Source organism: Physcomitrium patens, chromosome 5 (assembly GCF_059467195.1).
Source record: "Physcomitrium patens ecotype Gransden chromosome 5, ASM5946719v1, whole genome shotgun sequence".
NCBI classification, from domain to species: domain Eukaryota; kingdom Viridiplantae; phylum Streptophyta; class Bryopsida; order Funariales; family Funariaceae; genus Physcomitrium; species Physcomitrium patens.
Window position 1 is genome coordinate 16,390,028 of NC_143414.1, and position 23,384 is coordinate 16,413,411.

General features: G+C 34.9%; 3 protein-coding genes across 7 annotated transcripts; 2 read left to right on the top strand and 1 right to left on the bottom strand.

Annotated features, from left to right (window-relative positions):
• Positions 1-13,014: 13,014 nt before the first annotated feature.
• LOC112282490 (chlorophyll a-b binding protein of LHCII type I, chloroplastic) lies at positions 13,015-14,572 on the top strand. Its single transcript, XM_024520119.3, has 2 exons — positions 13,015-13,289; positions 13,502-14,572. Exons 1-2 carry the CDS (start codon positions 13,101-13,103, stop codon positions 14,246-14,248), a joined length of 936 nt encoding a protein of 311 aa, XP_024375887.1. The 5' UTR covers positions 13,015-13,100; the 3' UTR covers positions 14,249-14,572.
• Positions 14,573-14,998: 426 nt separating this feature from the next.
• Positions 14,999-17,816, top strand: LOC112282830 (uncharacterized). Of its 4 annotated transcripts, none has more exons than XM_090250707.1 (4): positions 14,999-15,093; positions 16,387-16,539; positions 17,112-17,193; positions 17,453-17,816. In XM_090250707.1, the coding sequence occupies exons 1-2, from the start codon at positions 15,088-15,090 to the stop codon at positions 16,537-16,539; spliced, it is 159 nt and encodes a 52-aa protein (XP_090106833.1). In that variant the 5' UTR covers positions 14,999-15,087; the 3' UTR covers positions 17,112-17,193; positions 17,453-17,816. The 4 variants fall into 4 exon arrangements, with proteins under 4 accessions (XP_090106833.1, XP_090106832.1, XP_090106831.1 ...); XM_090250706.1 differs by having other exon boundaries at positions 17,456-17,816; XM_090250705.1 differs by having other exon boundaries at positions 16,387-16,535.
• Positions 17,817-21,248: 3,432 nt separating this feature from the next.
• On the bottom strand, positions 21,249-22,987 carry LOC112282377 (signaling peptide TAXIMIN 1). Of its 2 annotated transcripts, none has more exons than XM_090250709.1 (3): positions 22,784-22,987; positions 22,037-22,460; positions 21,249-21,654 (listed from the first exon to the last, which is right to left on the bottom strand). In XM_090250709.1, the coding sequence occupies exons 2-3, from the start codon at positions 22,135-22,137 to the stop codon at positions 21,531-21,533; spliced, it is 225 nt and encodes a 74-aa protein (XP_090106835.1). In that variant the 5' UTR covers positions 22,138-22,460; positions 22,784-22,987; the 3' UTR covers positions 21,249-21,530. The 2 variants fall into 2 exon arrangements, with proteins under 2 accessions (XP_090106835.1, XP_090106834.1); XM_090250708.1 differs by lacking the exon at positions 22,784-22,987 and adding an exon at positions 22,636-22,704.
• Between the last annotated feature and the right edge of the window lie 397 nt (positions 22,988-23,384).

Consider the following 23,384-nt stretch of genomic DNA (forward strand, 5'->3'; position numbering starts at 1 on the left):
TGAAAAATCTCATAATATAAGTACTTCAGTTCTTATTGCTATCTGTTAGAAAGCACTTCTTTTCTTTTGTCGATATCTTATATATGTATTACAACATCAATATTTTGAAATGGAAGATCCAGCCAAGTTCTAAGAGAATCTTAAATCCAAGTTTGATCATCAAAAGACCATTTTTCTTCCACGTGCTTATCATATTTGGACACATTTATGTATCTTGGATTTTCCAAATTTAAATGCTTTCAATAGTAAAATATATCATATTATTTCACAAATATGGTTATGTGGACAAAACATCTCTAAAGAAAAAATGAATGCAAAAATTCTCTCTACATTTCTTCCCACATCTATTGTCTTTGCACAACAATATAGGAACATGAAATTTCAAAGTCATCTTGATGTTATGTCCTATCTACTTCTTGTGGAGAAACAAAAAAAAAAAAAAAAAAAAAAAAAAAAAACTTCTCTTATGTAATATAGAAGCTCATCCTATCGGAACCACAGTTCTAGAATCTCATTCACTTAATATTCCAAAGTCTAAGAAACAATTATACAAACATAGAAAAAATACTCACAAGTACCAAGTTAGTCATGGTTGTGACCATTTTTGCCCATATAGAAACAATAAACATTCTATAATTAATTACAGTAGAAAAATTAACAAAAAAAAAAAAAAAAAAAAAAAAAAAATCAAAGATGCATTCTTCCAATAAATGTGAAATGATTGGACATTTGGCACATGCATGCCATACTTCAAAATACTTTATTAAAATATCCCAAGAAAATAAGAAACTTTGAGCTAAGGCTCGTGAAGTTCATACCATAGATGTATCCATGGATTTAATTGATATTGTTGATTTAGAGGCTTATATGAATGAAAAAACCTCTAATGATGAGTCAAATGATGTGCTTATTGATTCTTTAATAATACATACTATCTTGGAGGATAGTCAGTTTTTATTAAAAAAATCTTTAATCTGGCAAATTAGAAATTTGATGACTGGCTGGAACAAATGCATTTTATTTCCAAGAAGGAAGAACGATGGTAAAATTGCCTACGAGCTCTATCATAGAATATAAATATACAATGTTTGCACCTTCAATACCTTGGAATCTAATCAGATACTAAGATATGCATGTCAATGGTTATGACCTTTCAACCGCAATTCTAGATAGGCAAGAGATTTTGGTTCTTAAACAAAACTACAAAGTTGTAGAAAAAGTCTTTGTTGCAACAAATGGTTTATACCAAATTGCAATCCGGCCTCCTATTATATTTAATTTTGCATCATCTATCATAGAGAATTGCGTTCCTTTCTAGCATAGATAATTGAAACATCCAAGATCTATATTATTTTGAAAGATAATTTCATGTATAATTGGACATAATTTAAGACTTGCATATGAAGATTCTATAGAATTATGTCATGCATGTATGCAAGGCAAGACAATAGTTTGACTTTCAATTTGGAAACTCCCACAAGAGTTACTACTAATGCTTGAAAGATTGCACGGTGATATTTGTGGTCCTATTAATCCAATATCTGGACCATTTCATTATTTTTTGGTCTTTGTTAATGCAACAAGGATTGAATTGACATATTTTATTATATACAAACATGCTCAAAATGGACTTACAAAGTTATTTATAAAGCATATACATCTCATTACCCAACCACTCCTTCTTTGTATAAATTTACTTGTATTTGTATGGAATCATGCAATTTTGCATGCTGCAGCATTAATACGCCTTTATTCTTCTTCACTTAAAATTATTACACTACAAGAATTCATTTTAGGTCATGTTTCAAATATATCTTATTTATGGATATTTGGTTGCCATGCTTGGATTCTAGTACAAGAACCTCAATAACATACCATTGGAGCTCATTGAGAAGAAGGCATATATGTTGGTTTTGATTCACCAAGCATTATTCATAGAATTGATCCATCAATTAGTACATTATTACATGCACATTTTTAAAATTGTCGTTTTGAAGAGATTGTATTTCCATCTCTTAAAGAAAGAGTACTTAATCAAAAAAGAAATATAGTACTTATATTTGGAGCACCAAAAAAATTTATAATGAATCTTGATCCTAAAAAATCTATGGCTGAAAGTATAATTGTCAAGATTTTGTATCTAAAACAGATCACAAATAAAATATCTAATTGCTTCAATGATGCGCCTTGGATTATAAGAATTCCATTAATGAGGCTTAGAATAAATCCGCTAAGATTCCAATGCCACTAACAAATATGCTTCAAGTTAAAATATCAGTAATTAAAAGTCCTCATGGACCAAATAAGCAAGCATAAAAGAAGAAAGTTATAATATGTAGTGATTCTGATATTGTTTTTGTAGAAGTTCCTACTAAATCTACAAGCCCATCAATTAATGGCAATATGTCCATGAACATTATAACTTCACCTCATGTAATAGAAAATCTTGAAATTAAGAGGAATAAATCCAAGTTAAGTACAAAATTATCTATTCTATATTGTGCTATAAATGACATTTGGGATAGACCATCTATTATAATAGATGAATAATTTACATTCATGATTGAAGAAGTTCTTTCTTACAAAAAAGAAGATCTTGAACCTCAAACCATCCAAAAAATGATGTATCACTCTAACTAGTTAAAATAGAAAAATGCTATCAAAGAAGAATATTGTCAAGGACAAGAATATGATAAAAAAAAATAAACAAGTGAGACTTCTTTCAAAGAAAGATGACAAAATAGAAATAACTTCATATGTATATTAAAAAAGAAACTGTAATGGCTATTGCCAAAAGCCAAGAAAACTAGAGACCCTTAAAACTAGACTAAAAGTAAGAAAGGAGTTCACAAGAGTGAAGAAGGCTTCACTCTTGTCTCTATATATACTATCTAATTAGGGGCTACATGGCGATATTCTATAGGACCTCCAATATGTATTGACTTTGTAGGACACATACCTTGACTTACAAGGCAAGTTTTTCTATGTGTGGGCCACATAGTTAGCTTGGTCTTCAAGCTAATAACATGTGTGGCACATGACAAACTTATTGACGATGTTTCTAATCCAAAAAATCAATTAAAAACACCTATAAAATCAAATCAGTGTCTATAAAGCTTCTATGAAGCTTCCATAGCAAATATTATAGAATTAACTTACTTTTACTTACTTTTACTTGGTTCAACTTATTTATACATATGATTACTGGCTTACATGCATATGTCCACGACATTACCTTCCCTCCTAGTGATGAGTTCCGTAAGGAGCGGTCATCATATGTTGAGGAAATCTATGATACGACAAATTATATTTGCCACATACTGTGATCTTTGTTCTCTTCGAAGATAATTCATAGGGCCTTTTAACCATCGATAGTGTCATATATCAGGGCGAGAAGATCACCCAGTTATTTGATAGTTGTTGAGGCCTTCATAACTTCTTTCAAATAAAACATTTGGAATACCGTCAAGAGTTGTTCCTACCTCTCATAAAATCACCAAACATCTAGAGTCCCTTCCAAGGTCGTATTACCAAACGCATTATATCTTGCCATCTATTCGAGGAAAAACATGTCGTTCTTGAAGATCTTTATTGCAATTGCATTGTCTTGAAGGTTGTGACAATCATAATGTCTCATCCGATAGGTTAGCAAATGAAGACTCTTGAGTTGAATCCACTAGTAGTTGGTTCTCTATCTCCTTAGCGTTGTCGTAATATATGAAAACTTGCTTAGGAATGCTCCGGGCACCTAGCTCTGGAAGGAAGAATGGAAATTGTAATAACAAAATCCTAATTCTAATAGAATACTAACAATGCTCTAATTAGACCATAATAATGGTAAGCAAGCTTAATCAAATTCAAAAAAACCTCAAAGAAATTTCAAACAAATAATAAGAATTCTTAAAAAAAAATTAAAATGATCACAAATATCACTCAAATACATCTCAATTCAATCTTAATTTGATTCTAGTTAAAATCCTATTGAAATTCATTCAAACTTTAGGCCAAAACTAATTGAATCTTAAATCCTAATAAAATCCTAAATCCTAAATCAAACCCTAAACAAACCTTAAATCAAACCCCAACAAAATCCTAAACCAAATCCTAACCAAATCCTAAACCAAATTCTAAAACCTAAATAAAACCCTAACTAAATCCTAATCCAAATCCTAAATCCTAAACCAAACCCTAAATAAATCCTAAATCCTAAACCAAATCTTAACTAAACCCTAATAATTCCTACAATAGATTTAAACCTCAATAACTAATGAATAAACCGTCGATCTTAACTCAAATTTTGCACACTTTTAAAAAAATAAGTTAAAAACAAGCACAAAAAAATTGAAAAGGATCGGAGTTATCAAATTGACGATAATCTCAAAAATGTACTCTGATATTGGCCAGCCTCCTTCTCCAAACTTGATGCCAATCTTCCAAAGCCAATATCTCTCTTTTGCACCGTTCGATTGATCTCAAAATTCTCATACACATAGAAAATCGAGTCTAATATCCTCTCACGTAAGTTTCACTCAAATCCAAATAGTAGAATGCAAGAAATCCTAAAAATCCCTACTAGACCTAAAATTCTACTTTCTGAGACCTTGATCCACTTAAACCTCAATATTCCTCAATTGAACTGTTAGATCGAGCTCAAATTCACAACACATATTAAACAAAATTATAACCATAAATCAAAAAAAATTCACTCATAGATCTATAATAAATTTCTTGAAATCATCCAAAACGTAAACCCTATTTTATTTCATAAAATCCAAGTCATCCAAAACAAACCTTTATTTTGCAAAGCTCTTACAAAGTTAGAACAACTCCAAATCACCCAAAATTAATGCCCATAGAAACCCTATTTAATCTTCTATCAAATCTCACTCTCTGATCTACCAAAGAATCTCGGAGTCATCATTGAAACTCGGTTTTGTGCCTCAAGGTCTGATTTCGACCCTGGTTCATAACTGGCCCTCTCCGGATATCAACATCTAGTTTTTTTTAAGTAATTTTTACTAGAATATATTTTTAACTTCCTCCTAAAGATGTCTATATCATTTATTTTTCCAATCTACCTTATTTTGCCTTATTTTTGGTCCTACAAAGTAAGTAGAAGCTATTTTTTCTAAAAAAGTAGCATTACTACTAAAAGTTTTATTACCTTCCTATCTTTTATCTATATTTTTCTATCTTTTCTTTTAACTTGGCTCTTCTATAATAAGATCTATATTATCATCTTTCACCATATAGTCATGTTACAACACAACAATGTCACAACTACAAAGAAGCTACAAACAAAGATTGAAAGTAGAATGTTATCTTGCCTAGATCTTGTTTCTTTTATAAGGAAGATTTTCATCTTGATTTTGATGGATGTTGTCAATGAAAAGCCTCCATCGCCTTTGCTACATTTGCAAGATTCTTTACTAGCTCCTATGTGCATTCACAAATATCATATCCGTGCTAATGGATAAGATATTCCAATTTATTTTGGTGCCGCCTTGAATCTAAGACTTCTTCCACTTCAAACTCTTCATTATTGTTCACTTCTATTGGAGGATGTGGAGCTTGTCTTCTTCTTGGTATGTCCACTATCTTGTATGGTTTAAGAAGAGACACATGGAATATTAGATGAATTTTCATTGACTTCGATAGGTGTAAATGATATACAACTGGATTGATTTGTGTAAAAATAGAAAATGGTCCAAACCTTTGATAGTCCAACTTGTCACAAGGACGAGTGGTCTTGATATTGTGACGAAGTAACCATACCTTATCATCGATGTGAAATGGTGGTTGTTCCTTTTGATAGACATCCGCATTGACCTTTTGTTGTTCTTGAGCTTCTTTTAACTACGCCTTCATCGTTGTATGTAGCTTTGATAAATAAATTGCCAAATCTTTTGTACCAAGATTATCAACTTTTGAAAAGTCAAAAGTATCAAGTCGTGGATGATAACCATAATTGGCAAAGAAAGATGTTTGTTTTGTAGAAGAATGTACCGTGTTATTATAAGCAAACTCTGCTAGTGGCAAAAGAGTTGTCCAATCATCTTGTTGGTAGTTAATGGTACATCTTAAATACTCCTCCAAAACTTGATTAACACGCTCCATTTGTCCATCAATTTGAGGATAGAATGCCAAAGATAGTTTTATATCTACTTTTAGAATCTTCAAAAGAGTCTACCAAAATCTTGATACAAATTGAGTTCCCCTATCTGATATAATATCCTTGGATAATCCATGATAGCGATAGATATTGTCGAGAAAGAGCTTAGCTGTTTCTTCATTTGTGATGGATTTTGTACATGGTACAAAATGTGCCATCTTAGTAAAACAATCTACTATCACGAATATAGAGTTATAAGAATCTGAGATTGAAAGATCCATGATGAAATCCATAGAAATAGAAGACCATGGTTGTTGTAGAATGGATAATGGCTAAAAAAGTCTTCAAGGTCAATGACGAGGAGTTTTTGATCTTGAGCAAATATCAAAAAATTGTACAAAATCTTTGACTGCGTTCCACATTTGAGGCCACCAAAAGTCCTTGGATATTAGTTCTAAAGTTTTATTGTACCCAAAATGTCCTACTACTAAAAAATCATGATGAGCTTGAAGAACACATAATTGAGCTTCACCTTCTAGAACATATAGGCATCGCTCAAAATATAGTAGATTCTTCTTGAGTTCAAACTTGAAAGTATCATGAGACTTTGAAGGATTTCCTTTAATATCACAAACAAGAGGATCAGAAGACATACTTGACTGAACTTGCTTAATAAAAGTTGAATCAACAGTTAGTGTTGATTTCATTGCTCAAAGATGAAGATGCTTTGGCTTCAAGAGAATTGTCCATTGTTGATCAAAAGCAGCATCTCCTTCCTTTGGTGTAAGATAAGATCATTTAGAGAGTGTATCTAACAAACCTTGTTGTTTTTCTGGTTGATAAGTGATCTTGAATTTGAATCTTAATAAAGACATACTCCAATGGACTTGGCGACGATTCAAAATACATACTGATATAAAATATTCAAGGTTCTTGTGATCCGTATATACTATGACTGAATTAGAAGTACCTTTTAGATAGTGGCACTATTCTTGAAATGAATCCATGATTGCAAGAAGTTCTTTGTCGTGGATCTCATAACTGATCTTGACTATGGAAATTTTTTTGGAATGAAAAGCTATTAAATAAATTTTATCATCTGTTCTCATTTGTGACAATATGGCATCGAAAGCAAAGTCTGATGCATTTATTTCCATAAAAAATGGCTTAGAAAAATCGACGCAATACAAAATTGGTGCAGAAACAAAAGCTGTCTTCAAAGCTTCAAATGCTACTTCTACTTCTTGATTTCATTGAAGTTTGTTTTTACAGGTCAAATGTGTAAGTAGAGCTACAACTTGAGGGAAGTCTTTGATGAAGGTCCAATAGTAGTTGGCAAATCTCAAAAAGCATTGGACATCTCTTACCGTTTTTGAGATCTTCCAATCCATAATAGTTTGAACTTTCTTAGGATCCATTGCTGGTGCATTTGTAAGTCCAAAAGGCATGACGTTGTATTCGAAATATCCATACCTTGTTCAAAACGCAGTCTTCCATTCATCTCCTTCTTTGATGCTTACTATATTGTATGCTCCTTATAGATCTATTTTTGTGTGGATCTTAGCTTAATTCAACTGATCAAAGATAGTGAGTATCTATTCTTGATAGTGATTTTGTTGAGTCCTTGATAATAAACACACATCTACAATGATCTATCTTTTTTCTTCACAAATAAAATTGGAGCTCCTATTGGAGATTTGGAATGGAGTAAGAAGTTCTTAGCCAAATTCTCTTCAATATACTTTTTGAGTTCAACCAACTCATTTTGAGATAAATTGTAGATTGGTCCAAATGGCAGTTGTGCTCCTTCTTGAAGGTCAATTGAGCAGTCATAGGGATGATGTTCGGGAAGAGTATCCGCATTCTTTTTCTCAAATACAACTTAAAAATCTTGATATTGGCTTAGAATGCCACTTGAATTCTTTCCTCCAGTAGAAACAGGTGTGGCATAAATGACACAAGGTGATCTTTCTTTTGTAGCATATAAAAAAGCTCTTACACCTACAAATATAGGTTTTGTTATACTAAATTTATGACTTTTTACTTGATTAACTATGCTCTTAGTTATACTTTCAAAAAAATCAAGACTACAAGAAGTCCAATCTATTTTAGGGTTATATTTTTTTTAGCCATGATAAAAACCTAAAATGATTCGATTAGAAAGAGATCTAATGATATTAAATATTACAAAGCTACTATAATCATTAGTTGCTATTTCTATAAAAAGAGTTTAATAAATAACATCTCGTAAAGACAACAAACAACTATGTATGACTTCTATATGAATAGGTTTAATTTTCTTTGCTAAAAATATATTATATCTTTTAGCAAGTTCTTCATCTAAGAAACATGCTAAGGCTCCTAAATCTAGTAAGGCAGAGGCTTTGTGATGTTTAGGTTCTAGAATAATATTCATCGTAAAACATGGAGAAGGTTTTGAGGAGAAGATAGGACCTTTACTAAGCGTTGTACAAGGTTCTAGCCGCACGGTCCCTATTGTAGCTGGACCAATTCGTTTTTCGACATGATATCTTCTTTGATCACTGTACTCCTCATTTTATGGTTGCGTTGCTTCTTTGGGCAATGTTGAACAATGTGCTTAGATTTTCCACAATATAAGCACAATCCTTTGTAACGACGACAAGTCTTGTCTTGTTCAATAAGAGGTTTGAAACATACCGCATCAATTTGCATATCCTCTACTTTTGAATGTATGTATTGAAGAGATGTTGGTGTTGCCATTGAAATATAGTAACGTTGAGGTCCACTTGAACAATTCTCAAATCGAAATTCAAAAAGACAATTGTCGCACTTCATAGCAAAGTCAATTGCTTGACTCAATGTTTGAGGATCAAGTAAGTTGAGCATTAATTATTTTACCTCATATTATAATCCGTAGAGAAATTGGCTAATAAGTGCAACATCATCCCACTTGATATCAGTTACAAGTTATCAAAATTATGAAGCATACAACGTTAATGATCGATTGCCTTGTCGTAAAATACGGATCTTATTGGTTGCAACACAAATTGTATCATGTTCTCCATACATGGATCAAAACTCTACTAAAAAAGCCTCTAGATTATCCAATATTGAATCTCGTCGTTCAAGAAAAGATGAAAACCATGATGATGCTGAACTTGAAAGAAGCGTATTAATGAATCTAACTTACGATCTTGGAGTTGGATAGCTTTGGGGTTGAAGTTCAATTACAAGTTATACTTGATTGATAAATCCTCTAAACTTTGATTTGGTACTATCAAACTTCTCAAGTAGGGCAATTCTTGGTTCTCTAACACTAGAAGGGCGTTCCACCATAGAAGAAGGGACATGATTTGGTACAGATGTTGAAGCAGCTCCAATCATTTCTATATCTTCACTTCCTGTCAATCTTGTTGGTCCTTGTGGTGGTAAATTGAGTTGATGCATCACAAGTATTAACCCCCTCAATTGCTCTTACATTTGTTCCATTCCACTCTTTACTTTAGCAAGTTCTGCCATGATAATACTTAGAAAAGAAAAGATGTCTAATATTACTCAAGACAAATAAAAGAGAGGACTTCAAAACAAAGAAAATACTAAGGACAATATCAATTTAGAAGAGGATAATCCACAACTTCTAATATGCTTATATCTTATCAAGAGAAAGGGATAATCTACTCTTAATTAAGATTAGACAAAGCTCTGATATTGTAAGTGCACTCTTGTCAATCTGTCAAGAACAAGATCATGATAAAGACAAATAAATAAGTGAGACTTCTTTCAAAGAAAGATGAAAAAATAGAAATAACTTCATATGTATATTAAGAAAGAAACTGTAATGGCTATTGCCAAAAGCCAAGAAAATTAGAGATCCTTGAAACTAGGCTAGAAGCAAGAAAGGAGTTGATAAGAGTGAAGAAGGCTTCACTCTTGTCTCTATATATACTATCTAACTAGGGACTACATGGCGATGTTCTATAGAACCTCCAATATGTGTTGACTTTTTAAGACACATATCTTAACTTATAAGGTAAGTTTTTCTATATGTGGGCCACATAGTTAGTTTGGTCTTCAAGCTAACAACATGTGTGGCACATGGCCAACTTGTTGACGATGTTTCTAATCCAAAAAGTCAATTAAAGACACCTATAAAGTCAAAGTAGCATCTATAAAGCCTCTAGGAAGCTTCCATAGAAAATATTATAGAATTAATTTACCTTACCTACTTTTACTTACTTCTACCTATTTATACATGTAATTAATTGCTTACATACATATGTACTAGACAAATATGCTTCTTTGTATAAAAAAAAAAGTCTTTGGTTTAATTGTGCACACTCTTTCTTCTTGCCCTATGGGATATAAGATAATATTAGTATATAAGCAAGATGTTAAGGATTAAATAATCGACTATAAAGCTTGTCTTATTGTCCAAGGATTTATCCAATGATTTGGTATTGATTACGAATCCACATATTCTCTAGTCATCGATTCAATTACAGTCTAATATATTATTGGAATGGCAGTTCATGCCATTCTTGAGATGTGTCTCATAGATGTGATAATTGCATATTTGTATGGTTGACTTGATGCATATATTTATATGAAAGTTCTACATCATTTAAAAATAAGAACTCTAAATATACCTATTCTAGGACAATATTATCGTATTAAATTACACAAGATCCTATATGGTCTAAAATAATCTGGACGTATGTCGTGTCAATGTCTCTGAGATTATTTAATTATAAATAAATTTATAAGTGATTTACTAATCAAGGGATAAAAAATAAGATAAAATTGGTTTTGTGATGATTGCTATATATATTGATGATCTTAAGCTAGTAGATCTTCATGTGTTGTAGCTACTAATCTACTTATCTATGAATTTAAAATGAAAATGCTAGAAAAAATAACTTTCTGCATTGGTCTTTACATTATGCATCTTACAAATGGTAGCATTTTTCTCTACCAACTAATATATATTAGATGAATCTTATGGAGATTTAATATGATTGATGCTAATCAATTATCAACACTAATGATTGGACTTGGTCATGATGGTTATGATCCATACTGTTCATGTGAAGAGGATGAAGAAATATGGAAAGAACAATATCCATACTCGCAATGATTGGAGCACTTTTATATTTTGCTACATCTACTAGACCATATATTGCATTTGCAATTAGTATTCTTGCAAGATATAAAGCACGTCCAATACTATGATATTGAAATGGCGTCAAACATTTACTATGTTATTAAAAGACACTGAAGATTTGAGATTATATTACATACGATCTGCAGATCCAAAATTGATTGGATATTTTGATGTAGGATATAAATCTAATATTGCAACAGCTAAATCTCAAATAAGCTATGTATTCTTAAGACATGGAGTTGCAATATCATGGAAATCAATGAAACAAACTATAACTATAACTTCATCCAACCATGCAAAAATTATTGCCTTATATGAAGCATCTTAGGAATGTATTTGGTTGCAATTAATTAATAAATCCATTGACAACTTGTAGACTTTTATATGATGATTCTTTAACTATCTTGTATGAAGATAATAGCGCTTGTATTGCATAAATGCAACTTGGTTTCATTAAAAGAGATAAGACAAAGCATATTGATCCAAAGTATTTTAGTTATACACATGATTTGGTTACTAATTAAGTACTTAAGTTCAAAAAAATTGAGTTTGCAAATAATCTTACTGATCTCTTCACCAAAACTCTACCTTTGTGCAACCATCACTAACTCACTTATGGCATTGGCATGCAGCAACTTACTTTTCTTGAGCAAGAAAGTTAATGAACTCTTGAGATAATCTTGTAGTCTTTTTCTTTTATCTATGGTTTTATCCTTAAATACAATAAGGTTTTCCTAGATAAGGTTTTAATGAGGCAGCAATTGTTGATCTTACAAGATTACAAAAAAGTGTAGATTATAATTCTATGCATATAAATATTATAATGAGCGACGAAGAGTATTGAGAGTATTAAATGTAGGTGGCGCTCTCCATACTATTTATTCTAGTCTATAGTAAATATTGTAGCTACAATGTTTTGGATGTAGTGGAGAGAAACTGTTTATCTTCTCCACTTCTCTTTGTATAAGAGAAATAATCCTATCAATGAACTTAATGAACTTCTTCTTGTATGTATATTTTTACATGTGTGTGCATATTACTTCTAGCTACTCTTGTCTCTTTTTCTAAAACATTCTCAACACATTTCAAGTTAGTTAGATCTCATTTGTTCTAGAACTAATCCAAATGGCGGAAATGGGTGCTCTCCCACCTCGGTGAAGGAAACCACACATTTAGGGCTACAGTATCCGGTAACCGTGCAGTGGCGAAAGCAGAATTGGATTTCCGGGCACGGCACGGAAGTAGGGCTGAGAGAGACGGCTATAGGGGCGATACAGGTGACGTCGCGGGGGGGGGGGGTTCGTTGTGTGCAGTGAGTGAGTGATCAGCGATAGCAGTGCCGAATTGTGGAAGAGCGTGGAGGCAGTGTGGGCTGGTGTGCGGGAATTGTGCGGCGTTGGGGACGGAGTGTGGACGCCATAACCCCGCTTGTTTCCCCACCAAGCTCACTACCCATGCAATCCGTGTTCTTCACGGGCACTGCCCATGGAATCTCGTTGCAGCTCACCAGAACTCTCTGAGCCCACACACGCACGCATCCTACCGAGGGTAATTGGGTCATGGTCCCAATCGGAATTCTAACCTGCGCATCTCGCAGTCGCAAATCACAGACCTGCTTCAGAACCCTTGAGCGCGATCCCAATCCAAATCTCTGATTTGTCAGTCGGATATGTATGGCACAGAGCGTTCTCGATCAGTCCTCTAGTGAGATCGTATAAAAAAATCATAACCCTACGATCGTCAATTGTAGGATTCGGAGATCATCGACTTCGGAGCTCCCACTTAGCGGTAGCATCCTTGCAATCGAAGTCGTGTTTAGAGGAACTGTGTACTGCGATTTCAGTGATGGCGTCAATGGCGATCCAGGGTGTGGTTGCCCCTGCAGTTGGAGCATTTGGCAGCAGTAAGTGTTTTCAAAAAAAGCCTTCTTCAATTTCTTCGTCTTCATGGACCTGCCAGGCAGTGTCGAAAGGTGAAGGGACCGCGGATGCGCCTACTGTGAGTTTGGAGGGAGTGATCAACGCTGTCCAACAGGTAGGTTCGGGTCTGGCGTTTCCTGTTTCTTCATTGGTTCTGTAAACTTATGTTCCTGTGCGAATGCATGCAGTGTCTTCATCGATGCTTTAGTACGATCAGAAGCTTGAATGAGCGCATTGAGCGACATAGACGTTGTGTGACGAAAGATTGTTAAACATTAAATTGTCGTTCGGTTGACGATCTGAGTTCCACTTTCCATCGTGTTGCAGGCACCAAGTGCAGACCCTGCGCCCGAAGCCTTATTAGCCGAGTCCACCAGCAACGGATCCACCGCTACTATGACAGGGATCGCCGAGTGGTACAAGGTCTACGGGAAGTCAGTGGCACCCGATCAAGATGCTCGAGCTCCATACTACGGACCTAACCGACCATTGTGGAAAGGCCCTTTCACAAAACCCAAAGACGTACCCGAATATCTGAAGGGAGAGTACCCAGGGGACTACGGCTGCGATATATTCAAGCTCGCAAGGCTTCCAGCAAACTACGCCAGACTCCGGACTCAGGAGCTTATGAATGGTCGTTGGGCTATGCTTGGCATTACCGGCTGCCTGACCCCGGAGCTGATCAACTCAAACTCCACCCCTGGCTTCGAACCCGTTTGGTTCAATACGGGAGCTCAGATCTTCTCCGACGCTGGCATTGACTACCTAGGCGTCCCCGGGTTCATTAACGCACACAGCCTGTTCGCCGTCATCGTCGTGCAAGCTCTGCTCATGGGTCTCGCTGAATACGCGAGGATCAAATTCGTGCCAGAAGGGGCAGATCCTTTCTATCCCGGAGGGAAGACGTTCGATCCTCTTGGATTCTCAAGCGACCCAGAGATTCTTGCCGAGCTGAAGGTGAAAGAAATCAAGAACGGAAGGCTTGCCATGATGGCCATGGCGGGTCTCTTCGCGCAAGGCGCTGTGACGGGAGTCAGCCCCTTGCAAAACTTGCACGATTGGTTGCATTTGTAAGAGATTTACTGAGAAGTGCCCTGCGTTTTGCTTTTCCAGCCATGAAATCCATGAATATCAAGTCATCCAACGCCGCTCCGATGCCATGATCCGAGCCATAAGTATAGTAATACTGTAATTACAATGCCAATTTGCTGTAATGTTGTGGTGTAGTGGATCCCACTGCGGGAGAAAGCGAAGAAGCTCCTGGCTCCACCAGTTTATGAGTTTAGTTTTTAGGGTGAGAGCTTTGAGATACGGAAGCCACTACATGTTTTTCTTAGATTACCATGAAATTTGCTGACACAAAAACCTTTCAATATGAAACAGCAATTACAAAACAAATCTAACGCAACCCCCCACCCCCCTCTCAAAAAAGCAAGAAAGAAAGGTCCTGAAACAATTTGAATAATCTCTCGCATATGTGTGTGTGTGTATATATATATATATACATATATATCTTTTTCATTTTTTGTAAGATAGAATTAGGGTCTGGACCACACAGTATACAAATCACACACATTTCTAAAGCACAATGTCGGAAGAATCCCAAATGGTATAATACAAAATTGGAGGACGATTGCCCTGCAGAGGATTGCAAACCTGGCTCTGCCCAATTTTTCATCCATCCCACTTCCGCATGTGCGCCAGGGAGTTTCGACAGAGATTTTCCATCCTCAAAGGGATTGCTCGTGGATGAAACCCTAGGCTCACGTCGGGGCCGGTTTCCTCAAACTCGCTCGAAAGTTACAGAGCGAGAGCTCTTGCACTTCGTGACACATCTGCTTGCGTTGCATGCGTCGGGAGTGAGAGCTGTAGCCGTTAGAGCTTCGGTGCCAGTGCTTCGCGTTCTTTCAGCAATGCCGGTATGGCTTCTTAATAATATGTTATTTTTATTGCGTTCTGGAATCCTGTTTATGCTACCATTCATGTGGTATAGTTGCGTTGTTGAATTCCTGTGTTTTGTCTACTTTTCATGTGGATATTTCTGGTGTTTCGGAGTTCTTGATGATTTATGTTTGAGTTTAGCAGGAGGTACTTCTAGTTTTTCTTTTCTTTTCTTATCGTATTGGATACTGCCACTTGCATTTTAGCCGGAACTTGAACACTTAGTGGTAATAGTTCGACTTGTTGGTGGTAAGAGAGGAAGAATACGGATATATGTCCAGGGGTTGTGTTTTTGAATGGCTCTCGTAAGATCGCATCGCGCACCTGCGTTTCTTGTGCTCACTCCAACCTTTGAGCAGCGTTTTACATAATACATTCTATATGCTTATCACCCTTAACACCCTGGAGTGTGTTAGGGTTTCCCTACCTGCTTCTGCACGAGTTTCTTTTGCTCGAGTATCAATTTCCTTTTAAGAATTTAAGAGTGGGAAGGAATTGGAGGCAGGTATGAATGGCATTAGTTGTGCCAAGCATAGTCTCGTCAGTGGACGATCTGCTTTAGAAGTTAGCAGTGTTCTATCCCAATGTGTATGTAAAGTAAATTTCACTCTCATTGCATTAGCAAGAACTGTGGGTAATCGCCTTTGAGTGTTGATCTGATACATAGTTTGCAAATTCCTCAAATTTATATTTTTTTACTTAAATGGTGCTATAAACATCACGGCCGCGGAAGTGTAGTAGGCGTATGGTAGGTCTTTCAGAGAGACTCATTCCGGTGTCTTCAATCGATTCATGCTATTGCTGAGCTGATTCTTTAAGTATAGACTAATTTAAGGCAGTACGGATTGAAGTTTCTGAATGCTTAGAATTTCCTTGTCGAAGATTGGTGCTTAAATTCATGCTTCGTGCATGTCTTAGCTCATGTCTCTCAGCATCTTCAAAGAACTTCATCAGGTCATTCATATAATCTGCTGGATAAGTTGCCTTTTATTTTTCTGGCTTGACAGGATCTTCATTTCTGTGAAGACTTGTTTTCAACCTGTTTGTATGTGCTTCTACACCTAGCATGGTCGGATCTTCCTGGTGATTTAAAACTATGGATGTCAAATGGCTTCGTGAGTTGATATTGCTTGTAATACTACACGTCTTTTTGGACAAGCTTAGTATGTGTTCTTAAACCAGGAAGAAGAGGCGATCGGTTTAATCCATTAAAAATGTACTTGCTGGACGGTTTCTGAGTTATGTGCTTAAACTTATGAACTTAAAACCAGGTGCGGCATCTTTTGGAGGTTGCGCCACCAGAGCCGGCGCGGTATGCTGTTGGAGCAGTGATTATGATGCTGGGAGTAGTCCTCCCTGTGGGTTACATGATGTTCCGAACTAAGCGAGTGCCCTCATCATCCGGTTACTCCAAGCAGACGTAGGTGCGCCGTTTGACTGAAGCATTGTCGTTGTGGTTGATTACATGTTTCTTTGGGGGCCAGGAGAGAACTGTAGTGGTTGCTTCATATTTAACTCTTTCATCATCATGTTTTATGTTCTGTGTATGACAATGTCATTACTCCTATTCATGATTATGATCAGAATATGAGAATCATTTGTCGGTCTACATTCAAAGCAGTGCTGAACGTACATAATTCAGTTCAAAGATTGGTGGAATTTTTTCAAGTAAAATGAACATGTAAATTCTTTTTTTATTGTGTGTACGAAGATATCTGACTGTGAGTACGTCTATGAATTGACAGTTGTCCTATGTAGAATGGGTGCAATTATTTCAGCTTACCCATCAGTTGTTCCCTGTTTCTACTTCTCCCTATTCCTTTTTTTTGTTCGTTTTGTTTTGTTTTGTTTGTTTGTTTGTTTTTGTTTATTTTTTGTTTTTTTCTTATTCCTCTATTTCTTCTCTTGTTTTAATTAACTAATTAAACAATTAGTTCTGTAGTTCGGTGCTGGCCGTATAATGGCAATGTTATGATGCGTGTGATATGGATGGCAGCGATTTTGTGGACCGTCAAAGAGGGGTGTGACCTACAATAGGTCTGAAGCTGGTCAATGAGAGGGACAATATCTTGTATCTTGTAAGTCCCATCACATCACTTATAGCAGTTAGTGGTTGATGGTTTATGATTTCTTATTTCACTAAGTCATGCTGAGGATTTCTACATTTAATCATATATTACTTCTAAAAATGTATCGTGTTGCATGAACTATCATGCGTTGATGGCTGTGATGTGGGTGTAGTTTGACTCATTAAAGGACTATCTTCAAATGAAATTACAATAAAATTGGGTGTCGTGAAGACCCCACTTTCATCCTCTTCTGCTACTTTCTGTACAGCAGGTGTTCGAGCAATGATGCGATGAACAAGACAGGGCAGCAGGCAGACGTTGTGGCTTATTTCCTCTTGGGATTCTCAGTTTTACTGTTATTTTTTAATTACTTAGTTTCACACTTGCATTGTTAATCGACACCAAATATGCATAAAATATACAGTTTAGGTTTAGCTTAGTGCCATAAAGACATTGATATCTGGTATTGCTGTGTTTCATTCTCATTATACGGCCCTCATGACAATCCAGTACTCAGATCTGCGGGTGCGCTGTAGTGAGATGAACCAACAGATTCAGACTTGAGTATTCTGAATGTGTCATGTCTTAACGAGATTTGGTCTCGCCTTAAACATCATTGCTATTATTGGTCACATCCTCTCACTCGTATTGAAACCTGGTGGATATATTGATTATTAAGCTATCAGGTAGGCCTTTGGGTTTTGGATTTATGTGGAATGGGTTATCCACCCAGGAGTTACTTCGTCAATATTTGTATATCGGAGATAAGCTACCTCAAACTTAAAAAAGAAAGAATGATTGGTTTTATTGGCTCGAGGGTTGTGATTTCCAGCTCTTCAAGTTTAGAAGAGTTATGCCGTCGTGTGTTTTTCGTTTTGAGCTTGGATTCTTTTACGAGTAACCGTAGTACCTGAATTTGCCGATGAAAATTCAAGCTTTGCCAAGTCCTGTACTCATTCCTTAATTACTTCCTCTTTGCAGTGTGATGCAATTTGAGGCTACTGCTGAGAAAACTGCTAATAATTCAATTAAACAAGAACTGGAGCTGGTAAAAAGAAAAAGAAAAAAACTGGAAATATCTTGTGATACTAGTGGAAGGCCTTCAAAGTAAGAAAAAACTGGAAAATGGATTTAACTAATTTTGCAATTAAACCAAAATCCCATCATGTCTGTTTGTTTAAAAATGTTAATTCCATGAGCAAAACTACAGGTGGCATTCTAAACTATTGTGATGTCGCTAAATTTATTTGCAATATAAGAGAAGTTTACAAACATTCTAAACTTTATTTCATGATCCAATAATATTTAGCAATAGCATCTCTCTACCATTTACTATCTCTAGTGTCTTTACATTGCTTTTGGTCAAACATAATTACAATTAAATGAAACTGACAAAATATAAACATTCTTTAAGTAATGTAACCTATTTTTAATTAAAGCTTAAGTGGTTTGAAAAACATTTATCCTACTAACTTACAAGTACATAATAAACATAGAAAACAATGCCCCAAAACTAGATATGCTAACTTGTAAGTTTGAGAATATGTTATAATTATGTATGGTAGGAAAAAAGATGACATTTTTCTTGTTGCACTTTTTTTAGTCCTTAGCGAGACTTCCTTTCTCTCTTCTTGTTTGAATGATATATATTTATTAAAATTATAATAAACTAGCTCATTTATTTATATATATATTTAAAGATAATTTGATATTATTTTGAAAAATCCTAAGTTTTTTTAATTTTTAAAAAAATTAAATTTTCTTTTTATCAATCTTACAAACAATATGATACAATAAATATTACAATTTTTTTTCTGCTTAAATGATAATAAAATGTTAAAATATTTTGTTTTTAAAAAATAAAAATAAAAAACTTATGGATTTTGATATTACTAGAAAAATTACACCATTTCATTGTCTCTAATCTTTTTATCTCTGGTAATCAATAACTTTTCACTAACACTTTTAAATTAATTTTTTTATATCAATATATATATATATATATATATATATATATATATATATATATATATTGTGGTTTTTTAATTAATTTATTTTTAAAAATGTATGAAAAGATTATAAAAAATTATAGCTTTATTTTTTGACTTTATTCTTTAATCAAAATTAATGTAATTTTATACTTCAAATATATAATTTTAATAATTTTTTTAATGATTAAAATAGAAATTAATTCAATCTTAATGTAAAAATATCTATATATATATATATATATATATATGTATACACTGAAATTGTTTTTTAAAAAACAAATCATAATTAACAAAGAGAATGGCTAGGAGGACACCATTCTTTTATTGTGGTTCTTAAATTATGTATTTTTTTAATATTTATTACTTCAATACCAAAATTTGATATATTCTTATCCATTTGTATTCTATGATTCTATATTATTTCAACCTTAGATTCCTCTATTCTTGCAATTATTTTTCAAGTTAATTTTACGAATAACTAAAACACAAAATATTTTCTCTTGTTTTTTTTTTTAATTCTTTATCATTGTCAAATAAAATGAAATAAATATTTTCTAAAATAAAAATCAATTTTTTTGCAAGGATGTGTGGCAATGGAGGTGTCTGTATAGTAATTCCTTTATAAAGAAGGCAAGGTGGAATACTATAATAATGAAATCCTTTAATTAGTTGAAATTAAGAAGTGTCACTTAGATAGCTTTATATTTAAAGCAATTAGTATAAAAGTCTTGAGAAGGAAAGATGAGGAAAATGCATTTTTCTATATGACATGCATAATTATTTTTTCATATAAGAAAAATTCTTTAGAAAAATTTAAAAAGCCATGTCAAGAAAAAATTAAAAAGAAACATCCAAAAGTAAGATACTAATTATTTCATACTTCATGTAATTATTAGAATATAAGTTGACTTTTTTAGATTTGTAATAAAAAAATGATTTGGTCAATGTTATGATTTTTTCACTTTGTACTACATCCATAGGCCAAGGCTTCTAAGAGAGTTTCTCTTTACCAAGCTTTTTGAACTATAGAATTTTAAAGAGGGTTTCTAGGAACAAAAATCCATACAATGTTTAAATTTTAACATTTTTACCATCTATTCATTAATTAGAGTGAACAATTTTTATTTTATATTCTAATCTGATATGTGCTTACAAGTAATACATTGGTTAAAATTTTGAAACCTTTTAAAAAAAGATTAGATTCTTTTAGTTCAAATTGGATTTTGAAATAAAAAATTAACTGTTGCTTAAAATTCAAAAAACTAGTTTCAAAATTTTTAGTAGTTGTTATAAGAACTTTGTTTGTTAAAAGGAGTATTGTTTTTATGAATAAATCCAGTAAAGTTTCATTAATTCATTACAGTAATTTGTTTTCCAATTATACCAAGGTGTTGTTATAGAATTATTAACACATTAATTAAACATTGAATATATCTCTATAAACGATATCCTGTTCAAAGTAACTTCGAGATAATGTTTGCCGTAATATTACTTTTATTTTTCAATCAGGATAATGACTAATTTATATGAACCTTGAACAACATGATCCTAAATTATGTATGGTGATAGTAAAATTTATGCATGTGCTTCAGTAAAACTAGTGAAGGTTGATACTGTAATCGATACTAAATTAACGAGTGCAGTTCTTCATTTTTATTTTTTGATACTTCCAAAGACCAGATCATAAAAAGTTAAATATTTTTTTTGAATCTCGCATTGACGGCGAAGACACTCAATCGACCATGAGAAGAAAGACGATTAGTTGACACACAACATTTGTTTTTGCCGCTCACATTCCCTTAATTTAATTCTCGAGAGAAGCATGTTAGATGAATCCTAACTCTCCAATAGACTGATAGACTCGATTTTTCTGGCTTCTAGACAAGTTTTCTCTTCAATGGAAGTGAGCAAGTGAGCATTACAACTCTGGATTGTCTAAAGAAAAAACAAAAGGGTTCTTGAATATTATGCAACAGATTCTATCCATCACCACAAACTATGTCACTTGGGACATTTCAGTCCAGCAAGTCTTGCTTCACAGACGGCATTGCAAAACTGGAAACAATAACCTCATGATATGAACAAAGAGTATATTTGCAGTTTCCAGCTACGTTGTCCTCACAGTAGTATGAGAGCTTTACTTCCCCCTGGTAGCTAGGCATTAACATGCAAAAGCAAATGACTTCACTTGCAACTTCACATGTAGATTATTCTCATTCACATCTGAAAGTGACGAAATGACACAAAATTCCTGAAAATTGTACCTTGACGCCGGCACATATCACTAAAATTAGCACGCTATGACAAAGTCGTATTTACAGCTTGATATATATATATATATATATATATGCTCAGTCAGCATGGTATTTGCTCGGTGAACCATGTGATGACATCGAAGGGTGCTTTGATGAGGCTCACAGCAAACTCTGCAAGTAGAGTGATGCAGATTATGCAGGGGCAGCAGAACATGAGTGGAACCCTGCATAAGAATCGAAAGGATTGTGGTTGTGTCATCAGGAAGAAGTGTAAAGTGACAGACCATGGAAGCAACAGCCCGTCATTGAGAATCCGCTCTGCTCCAATTCCTACCATTCTGTACCAAAATCTTACTCTGCTAATCCTCCAAAAAGATTGACTGATGTTCTTGTAGACAATATTTCTAAGATAACAAACTGGGTACTCTGAATCAAATGGTAAGACATCTTAAAAATTTAGAATAAACACGGTTGTTTCCTCGGAAATTCGATATCACTTTTTTTTTTTTTTTTTTTTTTTTTTTTGTTTTACTGCAAGCAAGTGGATAATCTTACACGCGGGACCTAAACACAACGCACAAGAGGGAAGAACGAAGATAGACTTACGTGATAATCCATAGCAACACGCCAATTAATGAGAGCAGCGACGCCACCAACATGAAAGGTAATCCTATGAGAAACCCGAGGGGCCTGCACTCACAGCCCATCTTGCCCTGCGACCAGCTTCCTTTCCTTCGATGAGTATCAAATCACTGCGTCCACTCACGGTAAATACTTCTCAAACGATAAACACTGTGCAGGAAGATTTTCTAGCAGCTATTCAAAAACCTACTAATTTGGTGGAGAGTGTTGCTGTGAGCAACGACACCAGAAAAGCACCCCCAAGCTAGAGATGGCTGCGTCAAATTCCTGTTAGGTTATGTTATGTTAATCTGCTATCGCAAGCAAATTACTCTCCCAGCGAACTTGATTATTTCTGCTCTTGTAACAGCGCAGGCGTTACATAACAGTGTTATCTCAGTCTACCGCTCTGTATTCAAACAGCAATTGGTCAGTTCCGTCGGAATTACTGTTGCTGGGAAGCTCGAACTACAGCTGAGCTTTTCTTTCTTTCACGTCAACTATGATAAAATTTAAACCCAACTTTCGGTGCTTGTATGCTTCGAAATCAAGAGCCGTACACACTCAATAGTTCCGAAACGCACCAAATCTTGCATTCTAGCGTCTCCGACACTTTACAAGAGCACAAAACGAAGCTACAACTTCAGAACACAGAGTCCCGACTCCCCAGCTTCACAAAATCGCTCCCCTGTCATGGGTCTAGCACAACAGGAGTCATGGTGGGTCCCACACCGCGCGAGAGCATCAATTGCGGCGCAAGGTCTTCAACGTTGCTCGTTGAACAATACTCCCGTCAGAACAACCTTCGTTGAAAGCGGCTCACCAACAACATATACACCCACTACTCTCTCGTGCTCGCTGCTTCATCCTGATCCAAGGCGTGAAAAACTACCCCAATCAATAGACCTGGGAGAGCTCAGAAGCAAACAATCGTGATCTCGGCTGTCGTGACGCAGCGACCATTCTCGGACGTAGACAAGCAACTCCGATCGCTTGACCGGTTGGGAAAAGGTCGTTTGCGTGTGGACTCGTCCAAGCGCATGGACGCTTCGGGGAAACAACGGTCGTAGCCAATCATCATGCAACCCCCACTGTTTCATTGGAACTGCTCCATGGCGTGGGGCCGGACACCGTCCGAAATTCTGACGCAGCCCTGAAAACGTGATCGGTGAGCGGTGGGTGCTTTATTTTCCGGGATCAGGAATCGGCTACGTAGGTGCTATTTGCTTGAGAGTGTAGGACATGAAACTCGTTGCGATTTTTCTGTAGCCTGTGTCAGAGGACGTCATTAGTAGAGATCAAAAAGACAAAAGAAAAAAAAAAAAAAAAAAAA

What these genes read in the sequence shown, in the direction of transcription:
- LOC112282490 (XM_024520119.3), top strand. Translation starts at nt 13,101, where the DNA reads ATGGCGTCAATGGCGATCCAGGGTGTGGTTGCCCCTGCAGTTGGAGCA. An exon ending in TGATCAACGCTGTCCAACAG is followed by an intron (nt 13,290 to 13,501) that starts GTAGGTTCGGGT and finishes ATCGTGTTGCAG; the next exon opens with GCACCAAGTGCAGACCCTGC.
- LOC112282377 (XM_090250709.1), bottom strand. Translation starts at nt 22,137, where the DNA reads ATGGGCTGTGAGTGCAGGCCCCTCGGGTTTCTCATAGGATTACCTTTC. An exon ending in GTGTTGCTATGGATTATCAC is followed by an intron (nt 21,655 to 22,036) that starts GTAAGTCTATCT and finishes ATTCTTATGCAG; the next exon opens with GGTTCCACTCATGTTCTGCT.
- LOC112282830 (XM_090250705.1), top strand. An exon ending in TCCGGTTACTCCAAGCAGAC is followed by an intron (nt 16,536 to 17,111) that starts GTAGGTGCGCCG and finishes TATGGATGGCAG; the next exon opens with CGATTTTGTGGACCGTCAAA.